The sequence below is a fragment of the Antechinus flavipes genome, chromosome 2, assembly GCF_016432865.1.
Source record: "Antechinus flavipes isolate AdamAnt ecotype Samford, QLD, Australia chromosome 2, AdamAnt_v2, whole genome shotgun sequence".
NCBI lineage: Eukaryota > Metazoa > Chordata > Mammalia > Dasyuromorphia > Dasyuridae > Antechinus > Antechinus flavipes.
The window spans coordinates 61,765,311-61,785,585 of NC_067399.1; the positions used below are offsets into that span (position 1 = coordinate 61,765,311).

Consider the following 20,275-nt stretch of genomic DNA (forward strand, 5'->3'; position numbering starts at 1 on the left):
AAATCTGGTGGGAAGGGCCAGGCTAAAGTCAAACTTTTGTGAATCTCATGACCAGGGCTGGGACATCAGCCCTAGCTTAACTAGAACGATTGTTTTCCTCTCCTTTCTGGATCAACTTACCATTTCGTTAGACACCTTCTGGATCTCCGCCTCAGTCTTGGATCTGAGACACTGCACCAGGACTTGGGTACTGTTAGTTTCACATTGGGCCACTTTAGCAATTCTCTGTAGGTAGAGGGAGCAAGAAGTCAGCAACATATATCCCTTTGATTTCAACCATCTCCTCCTAGATCCCTCTGGCTCTATTAGTCCCTCTCGGCCAATTTCTTGGGCTAGGAACTCAGTTTCTGTGGCCTCAGAAGGCCCCCGGGGACTTCTTGGAGAAGTATCCCTGAATCTATGGCACAGTCTCATTCTCTTCATCCCCATCTATATCCCAGTTCTTTGGGATGGGCAGCCCCAAATCTGTCTGGTGTCAGGGTTGAGACTCAGAATCCTTGCAACATCCACTCCCTATTCTGTAATGGGAGCCAAGGTTTTGCTCTTTAATGAAAGGAAGTATGGTTTAATGGGAAAAATACTATGCAGTCAGAAGACCTGGATTAGCATCTTGGCCTAGATATGGCTAGATTGCTTTTGGGTAGGGATCATCTCTTATGTAAACTTTGTACCTCCCCAACTCCTGACCACATGGCTAAATATTTGCTGTTTTTGTATAACAAATTAGTCACTAAACTTCAATCTGTTTCTTTCTCTGTAAAGTAGGAATAGGAATACTAATAATACCTGGCTCACCAGATTGTAATGAGTTCAACATTTAAAATGTGAACTATTCATATTACTAATGAAGACATCTAAGTGGAAATGTCTCTGGCAGCCCAAAGTAAGTCTGGGTTTGGCTGTTTAGGGAGCTCTTGGAAGCTAATCATCAGCGGATCGGGAGGAGCTCCCAATCCATTAGATTGTTGGGATTCAGACCAGTCTAGGGGGCAGAAAAATGTTCTAGGAGCATCTATTCAATATGTCGAAAATAAAACTAATCATCTTCCTTATTTAAACTAGTCACTCCCTATTCCTCTACTGGTGTGAATTCCCTCACCTCCCTGATGACACCATCATTCTCCTAATTATACAGATTCCAAACTTCCTTGACTCAGTTAAAATCCCATCCCATCCCATTACCTGTATGTACCAATTCCTCCATGGAGCCTTCCCTGAGTTTGCTATTGAAAAAATATTTTCTTTTCCCTCATCTTTTCCTAGGGTACTTTGCCTGGATCTCACTTTGCGCCTATCACTATTTATTTGTGTTCCTATTGTATTTCTATGATATTTTAATCAGGCTTTTTGGGAGTAGTTATTGTCAAACCCCTGGTTATTCCATTAAGGATGGGGCCAATTTAGAAGGGTGTTCAAATTTGGAAGACAACCAACAGCATTGTTCAGGGCTATTCTTCCTTCCTCCAAGTGTGATCTTCTTCATCCTTAATGATGTTGTTTTTATTCTAGGGTGGATTTTCTCCTATCCCAAATATCAGTTAGTCCTTTAGCAATGTAGAAAATATGTCTTAGGGTGAATTTCCTTCTTTTTTCACACCTATCTTGTGACCATATCATGGCAAGTTAAATTCCACCTCCTCTTTCTTTCATCCAACTTGGTCCCAGATAAAAAAAATCCTAGTTATACCAATGAACATAGTTGGTACACAAAACATATTTGTCACACAATTTTTGGACATGATTAATATGAAAATGTGTTTTGCTTGACTATGCATGTTTACTACAAGGGTCTTTTTTTTTTTGCATGGTGGATGGGAAGAAGAAAAATTAAATGCTTGATAATTGAAAAAAAAAGTAAAAATGTTTGTTGAGTTGAATTGAGTATATCTTGTCAGAGAGATCCACATTCTCTACCCAATTCTTCTTATATTCTGAGAGATCCATAAGTGTCGCCAAGTCTGTCTGTTGGGTCTAACAATGGTAGCCTTCTTAGGGGAAGGGATACTCTTTCTTAGTCATCCTGGGGACTGAGGGTACCCACCTTGGCAATCTTCAGTGGGTCATAAGAAATGAAGAACTTTAGGAGAGCTGTTCCACTCTGAGAGATGGCCCGATGGAAGAGGCCCTTAGATAAGGGAGACAGAATCTGCAGAAATCAAGTAGGAGAAGGCAACAGATGAAGAGCAGAGGGTAGTGGTGGAATGCTATTTTTATAAGGTTGATGAATTTAGAATCATTGTATTTTGGTTCTTTTCTGTCACTTGTGATCTCTGCTATCAACTTCTCTGGACTGTCTTTTATAAAATTAGGGAGTTGAACCAAACATCTTATGTAAGAACTGGGACATTGGAGCATGATATAAGTGTGATTTCAGAAGGTTGAGGTCTGCTGTTTCTCTGAAACACTGGTATGGAGCTATGGCAGTATGCAAGAGTGTTCCTGTGAAGATAGTCATGACAGTACACTCTGTGGACAAGCTTATTTCTCTGTGTTGTTCTCTAGCTTGGCTGAAGAACTTCACAACTTAAAAAGGATTAAAATAGTGCAGATATATCTTTGCATTTTGCTAAAGGCTTAATACTTTGTTGTCTCTCTTACCTTACCCTTATCTTCTATAATTTCATCAACCGCACAAGGAGGAAGTCACTTGATCAGGGCATCTAGGATGTACTGACAACTTGCCTCTGTTATAGACCATAAATTTGCTTTTGAAGGAATGACAAAATTCTAGTTCAACTATCTCATTTTATAGGTTCAGGAAAATGAGAAATCTCACAGAGAATAGTCATTAGAGACAACATTTAAAGTGGATCCTTTAACTCTTGAACTGGTGAATTTTCCACTAATTCACTCTGAGCCCAGCTGCTTGAAGTAACGAATCACTCCCTTATCCACCTTTTGTGGCCTACTTCCCATTATTCCACTTACCAGCCCTGAAATACATATGGCTCCCGAAGACTGGCCAAACAGGGTCACTGAGCTGGGGTCCCCGCCAAAACCAGCAATGTTCTCTTGCACCCAACGCAAAGCTGCTATCTGGTCCAGCAGTGCCCAGTTCCCTCGGGCATGGGCATCTCCAGTGCTGAAAGTCAAAAATCCGCTCAGAGACTGGAGACCAGCTTCTGCCTCCAGAATAACTTTACCACTGCCTTCCAGCTCTGTGGGATCCCATGGCACCACCCCTATTTGATCCCATCCCCACTTGAGTATGTACCACATGGTCCCATCCTCAGTCCCAGGCTTCCCATCTCTGTTGGACCTGCCCCGACCCATCTGTTTCCTAGCCCCCTCTCAGGATTCCTCCCAACTCTTACCTGAGGAAGCCCAGGATGCCAAGTCGATTCTGAATGGAAACCACCACCACATCCTCATAGGCAGATAGCACAGAGCCATCATACGTAGAGGCTGCTCCTATCACGAAGGCACCACCAGGAAACCAGACCATCACCTACAGAGAACCAAGCAGGCAGTTGCCCTGATCTATAGAGCTGTTCTTCCACACTGACCATCTGGACTGGATCATGTGATCTTTCTGGCCCATCCCTAGGCCAAAATGTTTTTTTATTTTTATTTTTTAAATTTAATTTTTTATTTTTATTTTTAAAAGTGTCTAGCTTTCTTTTGAGTCTTGTTTTCCCCTATTTGATTGAAATTTCCTTGAGATAAAAGACTCTTCTTATTTATATTTCCAGCATTTAGAACAATTCCTAGACACAGTAGGCACTTAACAAATATTTGTTGAATTGAACTAAATTTTAAGCTGTGAAAAGAGTATTGGTCCAAAAGTCAAGTGATAGGGGTTGTCAACTAACTATGCCAATTTAATTCAAAATCATCTATCAAATGTCTACCATGTGCAAAGTATTGCTAGGTATTGGGAATGCATAGACAAAAATAGAAAATAGATTGTCCTCATGGAACTTATATTCTTGCTTATATTCTTTATGAGCACTTGTCCATTTCCTTCTCAAATTACATTCTCATCTTCGTGATGAATATAGAAAAGTATAGCACAGTGATTGACACACAGTGAGGGCTTAAATACTTTGAACATAACCTCATTGAATAGCGATTGTTTCATTCTTTGTACTTGTATCCACAGCACCTGGTACAGTATTTGACACATAATCATCACTTTGTCATCATCATCATTATCATTGTAGCTATCATTTATATAATTCTTCAAGGTTTGAAAAATACAAATTATTATGTCAATTAATCCTCACAACAACCCAGGGTTATTGTGCTATTATTATTCCTATTTTACAGATAAGAAAATTGAGGCAGATAAGAGGTTAAGTGATTTTCCCAGGGTTACATAGCTAAACTGTTTCCGAGGGAAGATTTGAACTGAATTCAAGTCCAAAGGAGAAGTCCACTATCCACTGTATTTTTCCCATGTGCAATCAAGAGCCATCAGGCTACAGACATTGTCCATCTGTCCTGGCTACATATACAAAGTTACCAGCATTTTGTAATTTGCCCAATAGGCATTGTCATCCACTTGATTCTTCTTCTGTGGATTGCTAATCAAACTCCTTTGAATATATATAGAACTCATTTAGGAGGTTTTACAGTGTGCCAAGGCTTGATGCAAACAGAAAAATGCCATCTACAGACATCAAGCTACTGGTTACCTGGAAGAAGATGCTTGAACTGAGAGAGCTGAGGAAGACTGGGAAGGGATGAAGAAGAGTGACTCACCGGTAGTCTGCTCTTCTTCTGGGCATGGGCTGGTGTATATATGTTCAGATACAGGCAATCCTCCTGGAATTTTAGCCAGGTTTGGTATTTTTGGGTTGTAAAGTATAGGTGTGCAATTTGGCCCCAGTACTGTTGGATGCACCTGAATGATAGAAAGGGAACTTAAATATTTGGTAGGTGTCCATACAGTGCCATGAAAAGCAAAAATTACTACCCACCCCCATTCTCTTCAAATTTGACCTATTCTCAAGGCTCCATTTGCTAAATCAAGCCATCCTAACCTCAATTTGCCCAGGTGTCTACTATGGTCAATGCTCAGAAATTTGTGCTTTCCTGGGAGACCCTTTCTGATCACCCCAGCATTTCTTGGTCCAGCACAGAGCCAATCCAGAAACAGGCTAGATAATTCAATAACTAGCTGATTTGGGGTGGAAAGGCAGGTGCTTTCAGAAAGGTTGATGCTCACTGGGATAGGTCACTAGGTCTCCTCCCTTGCCAAACTTCCCTAATCAGTCTGATCCCCAAAGATTAGCAACAACTCTGCCTGAGGGCGGGGAATAGGGCCAAGTGACCGCTCCTAGTTTCTTATCATTCCTCAACACCCCAAAAAGCTAAAGGTGAGAATCTCACGCAGGAGGGTAGGTGACTGCATTTCTTAGATTATTCCAAGGCTCAGGAGGCTCTGGAGGAGCAAATCTCAGCTTGCCCACAGGAGGCTTGGCGAAAGGGACCCCCAGGTAAACGTTGACAGTTTTTCCTCCCACACGGGTCTGCTTTCCAAGGAGTACGCCGTACTTTGTTACTGCCACAGGTCGGCCTGAGGAACCTGGGGAGGCAAGGAGAGGAGTTTAAAGGGGGAGGTAGGACATTATGGCAAATTGATCGTTGCCCTTGGAGGTGGGAAACCTGGCTTCAGATTCTGCCTCAGGCAACCACAAGCTATTGAATCATGGACAAGTTTTTCTTTCGGAGCTTTGGTTTCCCCAGCTATAAAATGGGAACAAAAACGCAACCTCATAGATAGTATTATTCCAAAGACACTTTAGAAAGCTCAAAGTGCTTTGAATTGAATTTTATTTATTGAATATTTGAATTGAAATTATTATTACCCTTATGATTTTAGGCAAGACATTTGTCCTCATTCTTTGTACTTCAATTATTTCCTATACAAGATAAAATGAGGACTTGTATTAGATAATCTCTAGAGTTATTTTTTAGGGAAACTGGGTGCTCCAGAGCCTATCTCTGAAATTTTCCACCAAGGGGATCATGGACAAATCTTTTGACCTCACTAACCCTCAGTTTCCTCCTCCATAAAATAGGAATGACAACACATGTTATATCTCTCACAGGGCTCTCACAGGCTCAAATACAGACCAGTTTCCAGACCTTTTAATGGTCTTTACATTTGTCAGTGTCAATGACAATGATGGTGATACCCATTCTGTACCTTATACAAATCTCTCCTCTGCGTCCCAGAGTCTTTGCTCTTCTCTCAGATCTATCCTTTTAACAAGTGACTCATATCTCCTTCTTTCTCCCTTTTGGATCAGAATTTGCCTGTGCTTGACTGGGCAACAGGAAGTTGGTTAAATAAGCTAAGCCCTGGGGTCAGGGGTTGTGGAGTCTAATGAGTTATTTCCCCATTTGTAACAACGATAGATATTTTTGGAAGGATCATAGTGTATGGGGCAATGTCCTGGACACATTTTGCAGATGAGGAAACTGAGATCCAGAGAAGCTACATGACAACTTCCCTGACATTATTTAGGAAGTAATAAACATCCGCACTCCTCCCACTGTATACTATGCAAGTCCCTTCTAGCTCACATTCCTACAAGTTCACTTAGTTAGTAGCTTAAAAATAACTTACATATATGTGGGTGTTGTAAAGCCTGTCAAGTCCTTTGCATTATCTTTCTATAACAACCCTCTGGAGTAAATAAGAACACAGGCATTCTTATTCCTGTTTTCCAAGGGAAACATGATCAGAGAGGAAAAACAAGTAGCAAGATCCATCACTCCCCCAGACTTCTCTACAATACCATTACCCCACCCAGTGGCTGGGACAATGGCATCAGAGTGTTCCATCTAAGCCATCGGCCGCCCACTGTCTTCTAATGGCTTCCAAACTCTCACCACCTGTTACTCTCCCTCTCTTAGAGTCACTTCATCACTGGCTACCTAAGAGTTAATGGCACTCAACCCCCCTCCCCATCTTATTTAGCCTTCCACTTCCCATGACTCTTCTCAGCTCTGTCTAACCCTTCTACTGGATCCTCTGGAATTCCTTTTCTAAAAGAAAATATCTGCTTCCTCTGCTCCTTCCAACGTGTTTGCATTCATAGCTATCTGGCTTATACATCCTCTGTAGCACTGGTGATCCCCCCTTTCATAGTGCCCCTCTCCTCTGTCCCTTTCTACTGGCCGTGGAGGGGAAATCAGAATACTCCTTGCTTTCTACTGCAACTTCCAAACTCTTCTGTTTGTGGAGAAACCTCTCCTCCTCCAAGCCCTGTGAGTGAATTGCTGCTACCTTCTGCCTCAATCCTACTCACGTGCTGCTAATGGAGTGGGAGGAAGTCATACAACTGAGCTCACTGGGCACTCTGCAAATTCTGACTCCAACTGAGCCCTTTCTACAGCAAAGCAACACTTTCATTGTTCCACAGCTGATTCCCTATCGCACTTCCCACAGAAGTGGTTTCAAACTTCAAGCCTCTCATACCTCTTCCTCCTTCCACCTTCTCTACTGAGGACTTTGCCTCTTTCTTTACAGAAAAATGAAGGCCATTCCTTGTGACTCCTGCTTCTCTTTCATCGTCTCAAACTCTCTGACATAATCTTTTATTCTCTCTATTCCTCCAGTGTTTGACAAAGAGCTGAGTCTTCTCCAGGGATGTGTTGGTAAATGTTTAACAACTAATTCTAAGGAGGAAAATGTACTCGCAATACACTTTTTAAATTTCAAACACTTTCTTAACATTTATCTATCTCTTTCTTGAGTCAAAACCCAATCAACAAAACAATAAATCAAGCCCTGATTGTTAGCATTTGCCAATTTCTGAGTTATGAAGTGCTCACACTGAACATTTAACTACTGGCTCTCACATACTTTCTCCCTTCTTCTTGCAAAATCCATATCTTCTATGTGTGACCTTGATGTCATCCCTTTCCATCTTTTCTGACAGATTGTCCCCTCAATCATCCTCTCCAGCTTCAGTCTCTCTTTAATGGTCTTACTGTTCTTAAACATATTCATCTCTCCCATCTTTAAAAAGCTGTCACTGAGTCTGGCCATCTCCTCCATTCCTTTTTTCTCTTCTATTTCCCAGCCAAAGTCCTGGCTGTCTAATTTGTTACCTCCACTCCCTTTCTTTTTACCAACTCCTTAACCCTTGATGAGGCTTCCCTTCTTCATTCAATTGAAACAGTTCTCTTAAAAGTTTTCAGTAATCTCAGCTGCCAAATTTTATGTACTTTGTTGTTTCCATTCTCATCCTCCTTAATCTCTCTGCTTCATCTGACCCTGTTGAATATCTCTCTTCTTCTGTATGTTTTCTCTTTTCTGTGTTTTTATGAAACTACCCACTGACCAAGTGCTAGAACACCAAACAAGAAGACATGAGTTCAAACCTGGCCTCTGATGCTTACTAGATATGTGACTCTGTGCAAGGCACTCTCTCAATCTCATTTTTCTCAACTGTAAAATGGAAATAATAGTTACCTTTGCTTCCCAAGGCTGATGTGATGATAAAAATTAAGCAGTATTTGTAAAGTACTGAGTAAACCTTAAAGCCTTGTTATTATATTACTGTCTCAGTTCTTTTATCACTTGTCTGACTGTTCTTGACATGTCCTCCATACCGTATCTCAAGGTTCTAGCCTAGGCCCTCTAGACTTTTTTCTCCAATGGAATCAAACTCAAGTAGAAACTGGTCCTTGAGGCAGGTCATTAACTTAGAAAACCACAGGTGAATATTATCTATGTTGCAATATATTTTGCTTTAGGTTGTTAAACACTTCCCAAATTACTTTTGAATCTCATTTAACACTCTAGAGTTTTGCTGGCCACACACCCAGGGGGCTGAGAATCTAACAATTCTGTCTTGTATACTCTGTCTCAGTGATCTCATCCACTCCTATGGGTATAATTATAATCTCTGAGCAGATGACTCACAGATCTATATACCCCATCCCCAGTCTCTCCCCGAGCTTCAGTCCTGAATCATCAACAGTATGTTATTCATTTCTAATTAAATGTTCTGGAGACACGCAACATGTCCAAAACAGAGCCCATTATCCTCTGTCCATCCCCAACCCCATGCAATACTCCTCTACCTAACTCCTTAATTTTCTATCCTGGGTTCTCAGGCTCATAGCTGATTAAATATCCTAGATATTTAATCAGTTATGAAATCTTGCCATTTCTAATACTCCATTTAGCACAAGGGACTCCTTCATTACTCACACAGGTGCTGTCTTAGTTGTCATGGTGGTTGGTTTTCTGAATTTCTCTTGGGATTCATTTTCACCTGATTTCACATGGTGGCGGGAACCCCATCCCCATAAAGAAGAGGAAAGTTCTGAACTTAAATGTGGAAAAATGAGTTGCTCTACTACTTACTTAGCTACATGATTTTACATAGGCCATTATCTCCCTCTGTTCTTTAGTTTATCTTTAAAATGAAAGAGTTAATTAAAGTGATTCCAAACTCTAAAGTCTTATGATCCAATGATATGTGTTCAAATCCTGGCTCTCTATTGAGTATATAAGCTTGGGTAAGTAATTCTACCTCCCAGTCTCAGTTTTCATTTGTAATATTGCAATAATTATGCTAATATTACCACCTCATAGGATTGTCATAAGGAAAGTTATTTAGAAATCTTAAAGGGAGGACCTTACACACAGAAGAACTTTTAGGAAGCAGAGAGACCAGGCCAAACTCCAGGGATGGGTAGGGGAGCCAAGACAAGCTGTGCTTGTATATTTAAACTCCGCTTCTAGTTTTTCAAAGTTCTGTGTTTTCTAGCAGTGTCAAGTGTCAAAGTTGGGTGGAAACAGAAACCACTAACCTGTACGTAAGGATCTTTTGAGCTGCATGTTGATTTAGCTATAAAAATACAGTGTTATCTGTATTTTATTATATTCTAATTTCTCTTGTTAAATATTTTCCAATTATATTTTAATCTGGTTTGGCCTGCCCTTGGGAGTGTTCTGGGCCTCATGAGACCCATGGGCTATATCTTTAACACCTCTATTCCGTAATCTATGACTCGTATTTTTTAGATTTCGTTCTATTTTCTTAGTTTTGTCCTCTCCTCTATCTGACAAAGACAGGTATGGAAGAATCTTACCCAAAGCTGGGAAGCAGACGGCCAGGCTTATCCACACCAACAACGACATTCTCCTAGTGATTGAAACAGGATCTAAGTAAGCGTCTCCAGTTGATATTGGTAGAACACCAGCCAAGGGGAATGGTAGAATCTGTTTAGGAAAACTCTGTCTGGGAAGCTGATTTATCTGCCTTCTATTATTGTGAGAGCTGGGAAGATCTGAGTAAACTGAAAAACTCCACCCACAAGAATCTGAGTCTCCTCCTCCTATGGTGATAGAAGATGTCAACATATATTGTGATAACCATAAAGCTTTGAAAAGAGGCCACAAATGAAGCTAAAAAATTCTTTTATCGTAACTGAGAAAAACCAGCTTAATGGAGCATTTATTTATCTTTGCCCTGGAAGTCTTCTCTCCTTAATCCATTCCCCACAAATTCCAATAATAACAGTTGGGATAATATGGGGATTTAAGGTCTACAAAGTGATTTTACATACATTATCTCATTTGATCCTCACCGAAATTCCATGAAACAATTACCAAGGGCATCATTCTAACCACTTTACAGAAGAGGAAATTGAGATGCAGACAGTTGGAGTAATTTATCCATCCTCACCGCTATCAGAGGGGGAATTAGAACCCAGATTTTCATGTTTTCTCCTTTCACCATATTGCCTTCAATCAGATTCTTAAGACTGGATGGGACCTTGCAAGGCCATCTAGGCTAGAGAGGAATCTCTCTTGCTTTTATTTAAAAATTTTAAAAGAAGGAAAACTGCAAGATCTCTTCTAGGTTCTCAGTAAATCTCTTAGTAAATCCTTCCTTAGAATTAACCTGTTTTTCATGTTTTGATTTAAATCCATTTTTCTTTTGTCTTCAATAATAAAAGCTCATGTTTATAAAATTTATATGTCTGTCTATCTATCAGTCTGTCTGTCAGTCTGTCTATCTATCTAACTTGTGTTATTTAATCCTCACAATAACTCTATCAGGTAATAATAATGATAGCTTGAATTTAAATGATGTTTTAAAATTTTCAAAAAGCTTTACAAATATTATCTCATTTTATTCTTATGACCCTGAGAAACAGGTATTATTATGATGCCCATTTTACAGATAAGGAAATTGAGACCAGGGAAGATTAAGTGACTTGTCAAGTAGTTGTCACAGCTACGTATTCAAAGTAGGATTTGAATTCAGTTCTTTTTAGCTTCAGATTGATTTGCTTCAAGATTGATGCTATTATCATTTCCATGTCAGATGAAGAAACAAATTTAGAGAGATTAAAGGGTTCTCAAACTTTTTACATAGGGGGCCAGTTCACTGTCCCTCAGACTGTTGGACGGCCGGACTATAGTAAAAACAAAAACTTTGTTTTGTGGGCCTTTAAATAAAGAAACTTCATAGCCCTGGGTGAGGGGGATAAACGTCCTCAGTTGCTGCATCTGGCCCGCGGCTGTAGTTTGAGGACACCTGGATTTATTTGTCAAGGATTGCGAAACTAGTATGTGAGGCAGGATCTGAATCCTAGTCTAATTAATTCCAAGTCCAATACTCCATTTCAGCAGTCAACCTGCATATATTAAGTTCTTGCTATATGCTTTGTTCTGTCATACAGTCTCAGCAGAAATGGAAAACATGTAACTGTCATCTTTTACCTTTGTTGTTTTATTTCTCAATAGCATTTTATTTTTCCAATTATATGTAAAGATAATTTTCAACCTTCTTTTTTATTTTTTTTTCATTTTTAATTAAAGCCTTTTATTTTCAAAGTATATACATGGATAATTTTCAACATTCACCCTTGCAAAATCTTGTGTTCCAAATTTTTTCCCTCCCTTCCTCCTATCCTCTTCCCAGATGGCAAGTAATCCAATATATGTTAAACATCAATGTTCATTTTTGTAAGAGTTTTGAGTTTCAAATTTTCCCCCTCCCTCTTTTCCCCAAGAGAGCAACAAATAGATTATACATGTACAATCATTTTAAACATATTTCCATATTAGTCATATTGTGAAAGAAAGATCAGAAACAAAAGGGAAAAACCACGCCTTTTCTACTTTTGTGATAACCCTTGCTGGAAAGGAACATGAGCTCAGACTTCTCCTCTCCAATATAAGCAATCCTGAGTGTAGATTAGCCTAGAGCTATCTATCATGTGTTTCCAGCCATGTCATGTCACCCCCACTCTGGGGGCTCGGCACTAACTTCCTATGATAACAAAGGCATCAGAGTCTTGAGATTTAAGTAGATATGGAAGCTGAGCCCTAGAGAGCCCGAATAATTAGCATCTTCCAAGTGGTGAGGAACAGTGCCATGTTTAGGACCTAAGTCTTCTCATACCCAATTATTGGCTCTCGTGGGAAATGGGTCTAAGATTTCATTGATAGAAGCAATACCCTCACTAATGCAGATCAGAGAGCCAGAGATTTAAAACTGGGAGGAAACTTAGACATCTTCAGGTCTAATCTTTTCAGTTTATAGAGGAGGAAACTGAAGAATGGGGAGGTTAAGGGTCTTGCTTAGAGTTGCATAGCTTACAAGCTATACAAGTATACATCTGAATCTCAATATATACTCAGGTTTTCCAGGTCCGAAGTGTAGTCCTCCACCTATCAGGCATCTCCACACCTGCTCTGCAATTTACAATCTTAGAAGGTTGTCTGAGGTGATGAGAAGTTACTTGACCTGCCTAGGGTCCCTTAACCGACATGTGTCAAAGGCAGAATTTGAACTCAGGTCTTTTAAAAATTTATCCATTCATTACCTTTTTCTTTTTGTTATTGCATGGTACAATAGGAAGAGCAGTACATTTGCTTTTGGTTTGGGGAAGGAAAAAAAGATGAGGTCTATTTTTACTCTCTTTGCTTTTGGTGAGATGTACTTCCGGGTCTTTCAGACAGGTGAGTGTGAAAAGCCTCATTATCAGGGGCAGCATTAGTCAATATTAAAAGAACTAGGAATCTTCTAAAGGTACGCCTTCTAATCAACCAGAAATTGGGAAGACCTGAGCTCAAATTTAGCTTCAGTCACTTATTAGTTATGGGATTCTGGTAAGTCACTTAACTTCATTATTTCCGAAACAAAACTCACTACAAAAACAAACAGATTAATGAAGGAGGCACTGGGTCCAGGGAAAAAAAAGAATAGGTTTTTGCAGGGTTAGGGCTGAGGCTAGAGAAGGGCTTGGAGGAGGCTTCCCTATTAAGGGTCTGGTTATAGCAGAGAGCTAGACAAGGTGGAATTACATACATTGTAGTACATACATTGTAGGGGAGGTTGAGACTGATGGGTCACTGGGATGCAGTAGGGCTCAAGCTGAACAAATGGGATCTATATTTGGGAGTATCACCTTAGGCTGGTTGCCAGGTATGGAAAATAGAGCAGGGAAAACTGAGCAGCTTTGAAGTCAAGCTCACAAATGGCTCCTAATTCTCTAACTCTGAATCCCTATCTGTCTTTGTCTCTATCTCCCTTTATCTCTCTGTTTCTGTCTATCTTGTCTGTCTCTCTGACTCTGTCTCCTCCTCTGTCTCTGGCTATTTCCTTGATTCTGTCTTTGTCTCTGTTTCTGTCTTTCTCTGTGCTTTCTATGTATCTCCTCTCTGTTTCTGTGTCTATCTCAGTCTCTCTCTCTCTCTCTCTCTCTCTTTCTCTCTCTTTCTCTCTCTCTCTCTCTCTCTCTCTCTCTCTCTCTCTCTCTCTCTCTCTCTCTCTCTCTCCTTTCTCTCTCTTCCTTTCTATGTCTATTTGTCTGTCTGTCTTTCTTGACTCTTTCTCTGTCTTACTGTCTTCTTTTCTCTCTGATTCCCTCCCTTTCTGTTTCTTTCTCTCTAATATCCTCCCTTTTCTTTCCTTTCTTCTCCTCTTTCCTTCTCTTTTCCTCCCTTCTCCTCTCCTTTTCTGTTTCTCTCTCCCTCTTCCCCCTTCTCCATCTCTCTCTTCTCTTCTCTCTTCCTTTTTCCCTCCTCTCTCTGTCTCTCCTCTCTCTATGTATCTCTTTCTTCTCTTCTCTTTGTCTCTTTCTTTCTCTGATTTCCTCCTTCCCTCTCCTCTCTTCTTTTCCTCTTTCTCCTCTTCTTTGATTCCTTCTCCTCTCTTCTTACTCTCCCTTTCTCCCTTCTTTCCTCTCTCCACCTCTTTCTTCTCTTTCTGTCACTTCTTTCCCCTTCTCTCTTTCTTTCTCTCTCCACCTCCATATATATGTATATTTATGCATGCATATGTGTATGTATAATTATAGTTAGGAAACTTGGATTTGAGTTCCATTTCATCTCTGTGACTTAACCTTTCCAAATCTCAGGTTCCTCATCTGTAAAATGAAGGGTTTGTACTATATATCTAAAGTCCCTAAAAACCCTAAATCCCAGGAGTCCCTCTGTGACAGAAAGAGAAGAGAAAGATGGAGAGAGGAAAGAAGGGCATATATACTAACTATAGATAGGAAACTTGGATTTGAGTCCATTTCCCAGGAGTCTTTCATTTAAAAAAGAATGTGACTTTCTTTCACTTGAGTCCTCCTCAGAAGCCCCATCGTGGTTACAGAGATGATAATGGGTTTTTGAAAATGATATCCGTGGATCATGAGTTTTGGGAGATCTTGCCCAGCTACAGAGGCATGGAATATGGGTAATAACTGACCATATGTGTGTTGGGAGATACATATCGTCTAATTTGAGACCACAGAAATTCTGGCAGACTATCTACTAAGGTGGAGATGAGATGTGGTATTAAGTATTATTTTTTTAATTTTGTTAATAATTAAGTATTAAGAATACCCCCACCAACAAAGTATGGTGTAATAAGATTCTTGGGCTTGGGTTTGATTCTTAGCTTTTAAAGTTAGGTAGTCCCTAGTTCTAGTCTTTGTTCTGCTCATAATTAACTGTATGGCTATGGGCAAGTCATTTTTACTCAGTTCTTTCCTCTGTCAAACGAGAGGGGTGGGAACCAGAGGCTTCCAGCTCTAAGATTCTGCAATTTTGTATTTTTGAAGAAAACATCCCATAATCTTAAGTTCACCCCCAAAACTTGACATTCAAGGCCCTCCAAAACCTGGCCAAACCCTATTTCTTTACCTCAGTTTTAGATATTGACCAAGACTAACTCTCTGACCTACTTCGTTGTTTTTTTATTTATCCCCATCCTATCATGCTATGCTGGAGAAAACATCTCCCACAGGTTTAAATCTACAGTCTAGAAGCTTCCTTCTCATCTATTCAAATTAGCTAACCTGCGCACACAGTTGGAACTCAATAACCAGATACTGAATGCACGAATGAGTTATTTCCAAACCTGATTGGGAAACTAGAAGTTCTGAGCTCCTGATTCCCATCTCACCACATGGCCCAGTTCCAAAATTCTAGAGAGAGGTAGAGGAAGAATTTGTTTGGTGACTGATTTCTTGGCTATAATATTCGGGGATGTTGTTATTTAAATTTTCTTGACACCCACAATTCTAGTCATAGACTGTGGCTTCAGACACTCAGTGGTTGTGTGATCCTGGGCAAATCACCTAACTCTGTCTCATTTCCTTATCTGTAAAATGAGCTGGAGAAGGAAATGGCAAACCACTTCAGTATCTTTGACAAGAAAACTCCAAATGGGGTCACAAAGAGTGGAAAATGACTGAACTGAAACCAATCAAGTGGAGAAAGTCTGGCTTATCAAGGAATCTCTTCATAAAAGACCCCTTACTTTTTTTGTTGGCAAAGCAAATGACTCCTTCCCTTTAGGGGCTGCTTAGTCATTCCTTCTGTTCAGTTAGGCTAAGGGGGGCTGCCAGCACATGCAAGCGCCATGAATTTGAATCTGGCTTCTCTCCAATATCTTTGTCGTTCTCCATGAGATCCTGACGTGTATCTGAATGCCCAGAAACATGAATAACTGCTCTTTTTAGCTGAAGTCAAGTTGACACAAGTAAATGACCTCTGCCATTGAATTAGGTGTTTCGTTCAAATGGAGATTCTGTGAAAATATATGCTTTAGAATGCCTAAAAGGGTTTGATAAATGGGACACAAAACACCTGTGTCTTCTCTGCCGTATCTTTAGGTGTCCCAGTCATCAAATTACCTTTGGCTGTCCCTATGCTGATGCCCAGGATCCTTCCTTCCTTCCCTTTTCCCCGATTCCCTGAAAAACCCTAAAGTGGGAATCAGGAAGTGAAGTTCTCTTGGATTTGTGCCAGCATATATAAACATTTAGAAAATATTTGTTGACTAACTAATGAGGCTTCCAGAATCCTTCAATATGTTCCACAACTACTAGGAAACAGAGAACAGAATCTCAGAACCCAAAAGGTACTCAAAGGCCACCTAACTTGATGGAAAAGAAAATGGGCATCCCCTTGACAATATCCCTCACAAATACTCATGAAGGCTTAGGTTGATGATGGTAGCAATAGGGAGATAGCTTCATCTGCCAACAAGTTTGATTGTAAGGAAGCTTTTTCCTAATATTTACTGTCTCTTTTACTCAGTGCTCCCTAGCTCTGTTCTAAGAGGCCCAGAAGTACGAATCTAAACCTTCTTCTATGTCACAAACTTTCAAATGCAGGAAGACAGGTGTTGTGTTTGCCCCCAATTGTTCCCTCAAATCTTCACATCTCCAGGTGAAATCTCTTTGAGGTCTTCCTTTGATCTTTATAATAGGGTTTTCCTTTATCATCCTATTTGGTCTCCTAGGTCTTCTCTCCAGCTTAGCAATATCCTTCCTAAAACAGGGAGCTAAGAACAGAGCACAATTTTCTAGGCCTGGTCTTACACGGGCAAAATACAGTAAAATGGTCACGTTCCTCATTCTAGACACTACTTGTCAGTGATTAGGACTGGGGATAGGGGAAAGTTGATGGAAGGAGGGCCTTGCTATCTTTATTGATTTTCCAGGATGGACAAGGCCTCAATTCATGACATAGTTCAAAGAGCAGTGCATTTTCAAATAGAAAACCTTGTCTATTAATTCTGTTAAATCAAATAAATAACTTCCATCTTAATGGGCCATAATTTTCTTAATCTGTAAAATGGGAATAACCAATACCTGTTTTGGATTATTGTGAGGATAAAACAAGAAAGTAGATGTAAAAATGCTTTTGTAATTGAAATGTTAGATTAGAGAATCCTGGATTTGGAATAAAAAATTCCAGGTTAAAATCCTGATATTTATTATTTGTGTGACATTAGGCAAATAACTTTTTCTATGTAGACTTCAGTTTCCTATGTGTAAAATGAGGATAAATCTATTTACTTCCTCCTCCACTACATTATATTTTTATTCATGCTAATATGCTGTTTTTCCTGATAAAGTGACAGCTTCTGGAGATCAAAGATCCATCCTTCCTTCCTTCTTCCTTCCTTCTTCCTTCCTTCCTTCCTTCCTTCCTTCCTTCCTTCCTTCCTTCCTTCCTTCCTTCCTTCCTTCCTTCCTTCCTTCCTTCCTTCCTTCCTTTTTTCCTTTCTTTTCCTTATATATCCAGTACCTAGCATAATTCTAGGCATATAGTAGGTGCTTGATAAACAAATAAAAAAAATACAATTAAAAATTTAAAATGAAAATTTTAAAATCTAGATAAACTTTCTCCATAATATTCTCCTTATTTACTATTTAGTTATACTTTCAGAAAAGAAATGAAGATAGCTTAGTTAATCTAAAACCTGTTCTATTCTTTTTTTAAATTACTTTTCTAATTAAGGCTTTTTATTTTCAAAACATGTATAGTAATTTTCAACATTCACCCTTGTAAAATCTTGTGTTCCAAAGTTTTTCCCCTTCCTTCCCCCCACCCCAGATGGCAAGTAATCCAATATATGTTAAACACGTGCAATTCTTCTATACATATTTCCACAATTATACATATTTCCACAATTACCATGCTGCACAAGAAAGATCAGATCAAAAATGAAAAAAAAAATGAGAAAGAAAACAAAATGCAAGTAAACAACAACAAAAAGAGTAAAAATACTATATTGTGGTCCACACTCAGTTCCCATAGTCCTCTTTTTGGGTACAGATGGCTCTCTTTATCACAAGACCATTGAAACTGGCCTGAACCATCTCATTGTTGAAGAGAGCCATGTCCATCAGAATTGATCATTGTATAATCTTGTTGCTGTGTACAATGATCTCTTAGTTCTACTCACTTCACTTAGTATCAGTTTATGTAAATCTCTCCAGGCCTTTCTGAAATCACCCTGCTGATTGTTTCTTATAGAACAATCATGTCCCATAACATTCACATACCATAACTTATTCATCCTTTCTCTAACGGATGGGCATTCACTCAGTTTCAAGTTTCTTGCCATTACAAAGAGAGCTGCTACAAACATTTTTGCACGTGTGGGTCCCTTTCCTTCCTTTATGATCTCTTTGGGTATATGACCCAGTAGAGACACTAATGAACCTGTCTATTCTTGATTAAGTCACACTGACTCTTTATAATAATTGCTTTTCTTTCTACATACTTGTCAATCATCTCTTTAATAATCAGTTCATAAGTTTTCCCAGAAATCAAAATTAATGTCATTGGTACCTGTTTTGATATTCTAAGCCACAAACTACCGGGAATGTAGGATAGTGGTTATAAGTTAGTGCTTTATTTTATGTCTTTGTCAATGTGCACTTGTGAATCTTTTATGTTTTTAACATTTCTTTTGTGCAAAGGAAATAAATAAGTCAATACCTAACTAGCATAGTTCATTGAGTATTTTCTAATCTCCTTTTGGTGAGATCCCAGATATAAGCCAACTCTAAATTTTAAATGATTTTTCCTTGAAACCCTAGGGTAGAATATAAAGAACTAGTGAGTATAGACTAAGCCAATGTAATAAAAATGACAACACTCCCTAAACTAATTATTTTATTTAGCACTATACCAATGAAAATGCCAAAAGATTATTTTATAGAGCTATAAAAATTAATAACAAAATTTATCTGCAGGAAGAAAAGGTCAAAAATATAGTTTTAATTTTCTTTAAAAAATTTATTTAGTATTTACTTGTTCCCAGTTATATGTAAAAAGAATTTTTAACATTTGTTTTTAAAACTTTGAGTTCCAAATTCTCTTTCCCTTCCACCCTCTCATTGGCAAGCAAGTCAATATACATTATACATGTGTAATCTTGCAAAATATATTTCCATATTAGTCATGTTGTGAAAGAAAACAGAAAAAACATCTCAAGAAAAATAAAGTTAAAAAAGTATGCTTCAATCTGAATTCAGACACCATCACTTCTTTACCTGGGAATGGATAATATTTTTCATGATAAAGGGAGCTTAGCAGTACCAGGTCTCAAATCACATTACACAATACTAATCATCAAAATAATTTGGGACTGAATAGAAAAGAGATATTGATCAGTGAACAGATTAAGTACATGATACAGAAGCAAAGGAATACAGTAGTCTAATGCTTCATAAACCCAAAGGAAGTAGTGATTGATGCAAGAACTCAATATTTAACAAAAACTGATGGGAAAACTGAAAAGTATTCCAGCAGAAACTAGATGTAGAACAACATCTCATACCACCACATAGCAGGATAAACTTGAAATGAGTGTGAGATTTAGATATAGTGGTTAATTATCATAAATAATTTAGAACATCCAGGAAGAAATTACCTATTAGATCTCTACAGATAAAGGAAGAGTTTATGGCCAAACTAGAGATAGAGATTACAGGAGATAAAAATGGATATTTTTGGTTACAAAAAATTAAAAAAATGTTTGCACAAATTAGACCAATATAGCTAAAATTAGAAGAAACACAGGAAAGTTTGCAACAAGTTTTTTTTTTTTTGGTTTGTTTTTGTTTTTTGACAAAATCTCATTTCTAAGTTATATAGGGAACTTATTCAAACATATAGGAATAAGAATAATTTCCAACTGGTAAATGATCAAAGGATATGATCAGGTAGTTTCAGAGGAAGCTATCAATAGCCATAAGAAAAATGCTCTAAATCATTAATAATTAGAGAAATATAAAATAAAACAACTCAGGAGAAACCTAATCTTCCCTACCATCAGATTGGCAAAGTTGATAAAAAAGGAGAAATGACAAATAATGGAAAAGTTGTGAGAAAATAGGTTCATGGAGCTGTGAACTGGTTCAGCTATTTTGTAAAGAAATTTGGGAAGAAGCTATGAATTTGTATATATTTGTTGACTCAGTGTTATTGCTTACCAGGTCATTATCCAAAGGGATCAAAGAAAGAGGATATGTACAGGATATGTACAAAAAT

The 20,275-nt window shown here is 38.7% G+C and overlaps 1 protein-coding gene across 1 annotated transcript in view; it reads right to left on the reverse strand.

The window, feature by feature from the left end:
* Window positions 1-20,275, reverse strand: part of CES4A (carboxylesterase 4A) — a 43,400-nt gene that overhangs the window by 17,960 nt on the left and 5,165 nt on the right. Inside the window, exons 2-7 of the mRNA XM_051973540.1 lie at window positions 5,335-5,530; window positions 4,705-4,846; window positions 3,315-3,448; window positions 2,929-3,082; window positions 2,042-2,146; window positions 121-225 (exon numbers count right to left, since the gene is read on the reverse strand). Of these exons, the coding sequence (XP_051829500.1) occupies window positions 121-225; window positions 2,042-2,146; window positions 2,929-3,082; window positions 3,315-3,448; window positions 4,705-4,846; window positions 5,335-5,530 (836 nt within the window). The remainder of the gene's footprint in view (window positions 1-120; window positions 226-2,041; window positions 2,147-2,928; window positions 3,083-3,314; window positions 3,449-4,704; window positions 4,847-5,334; window positions 5,531-20,275) is intronic.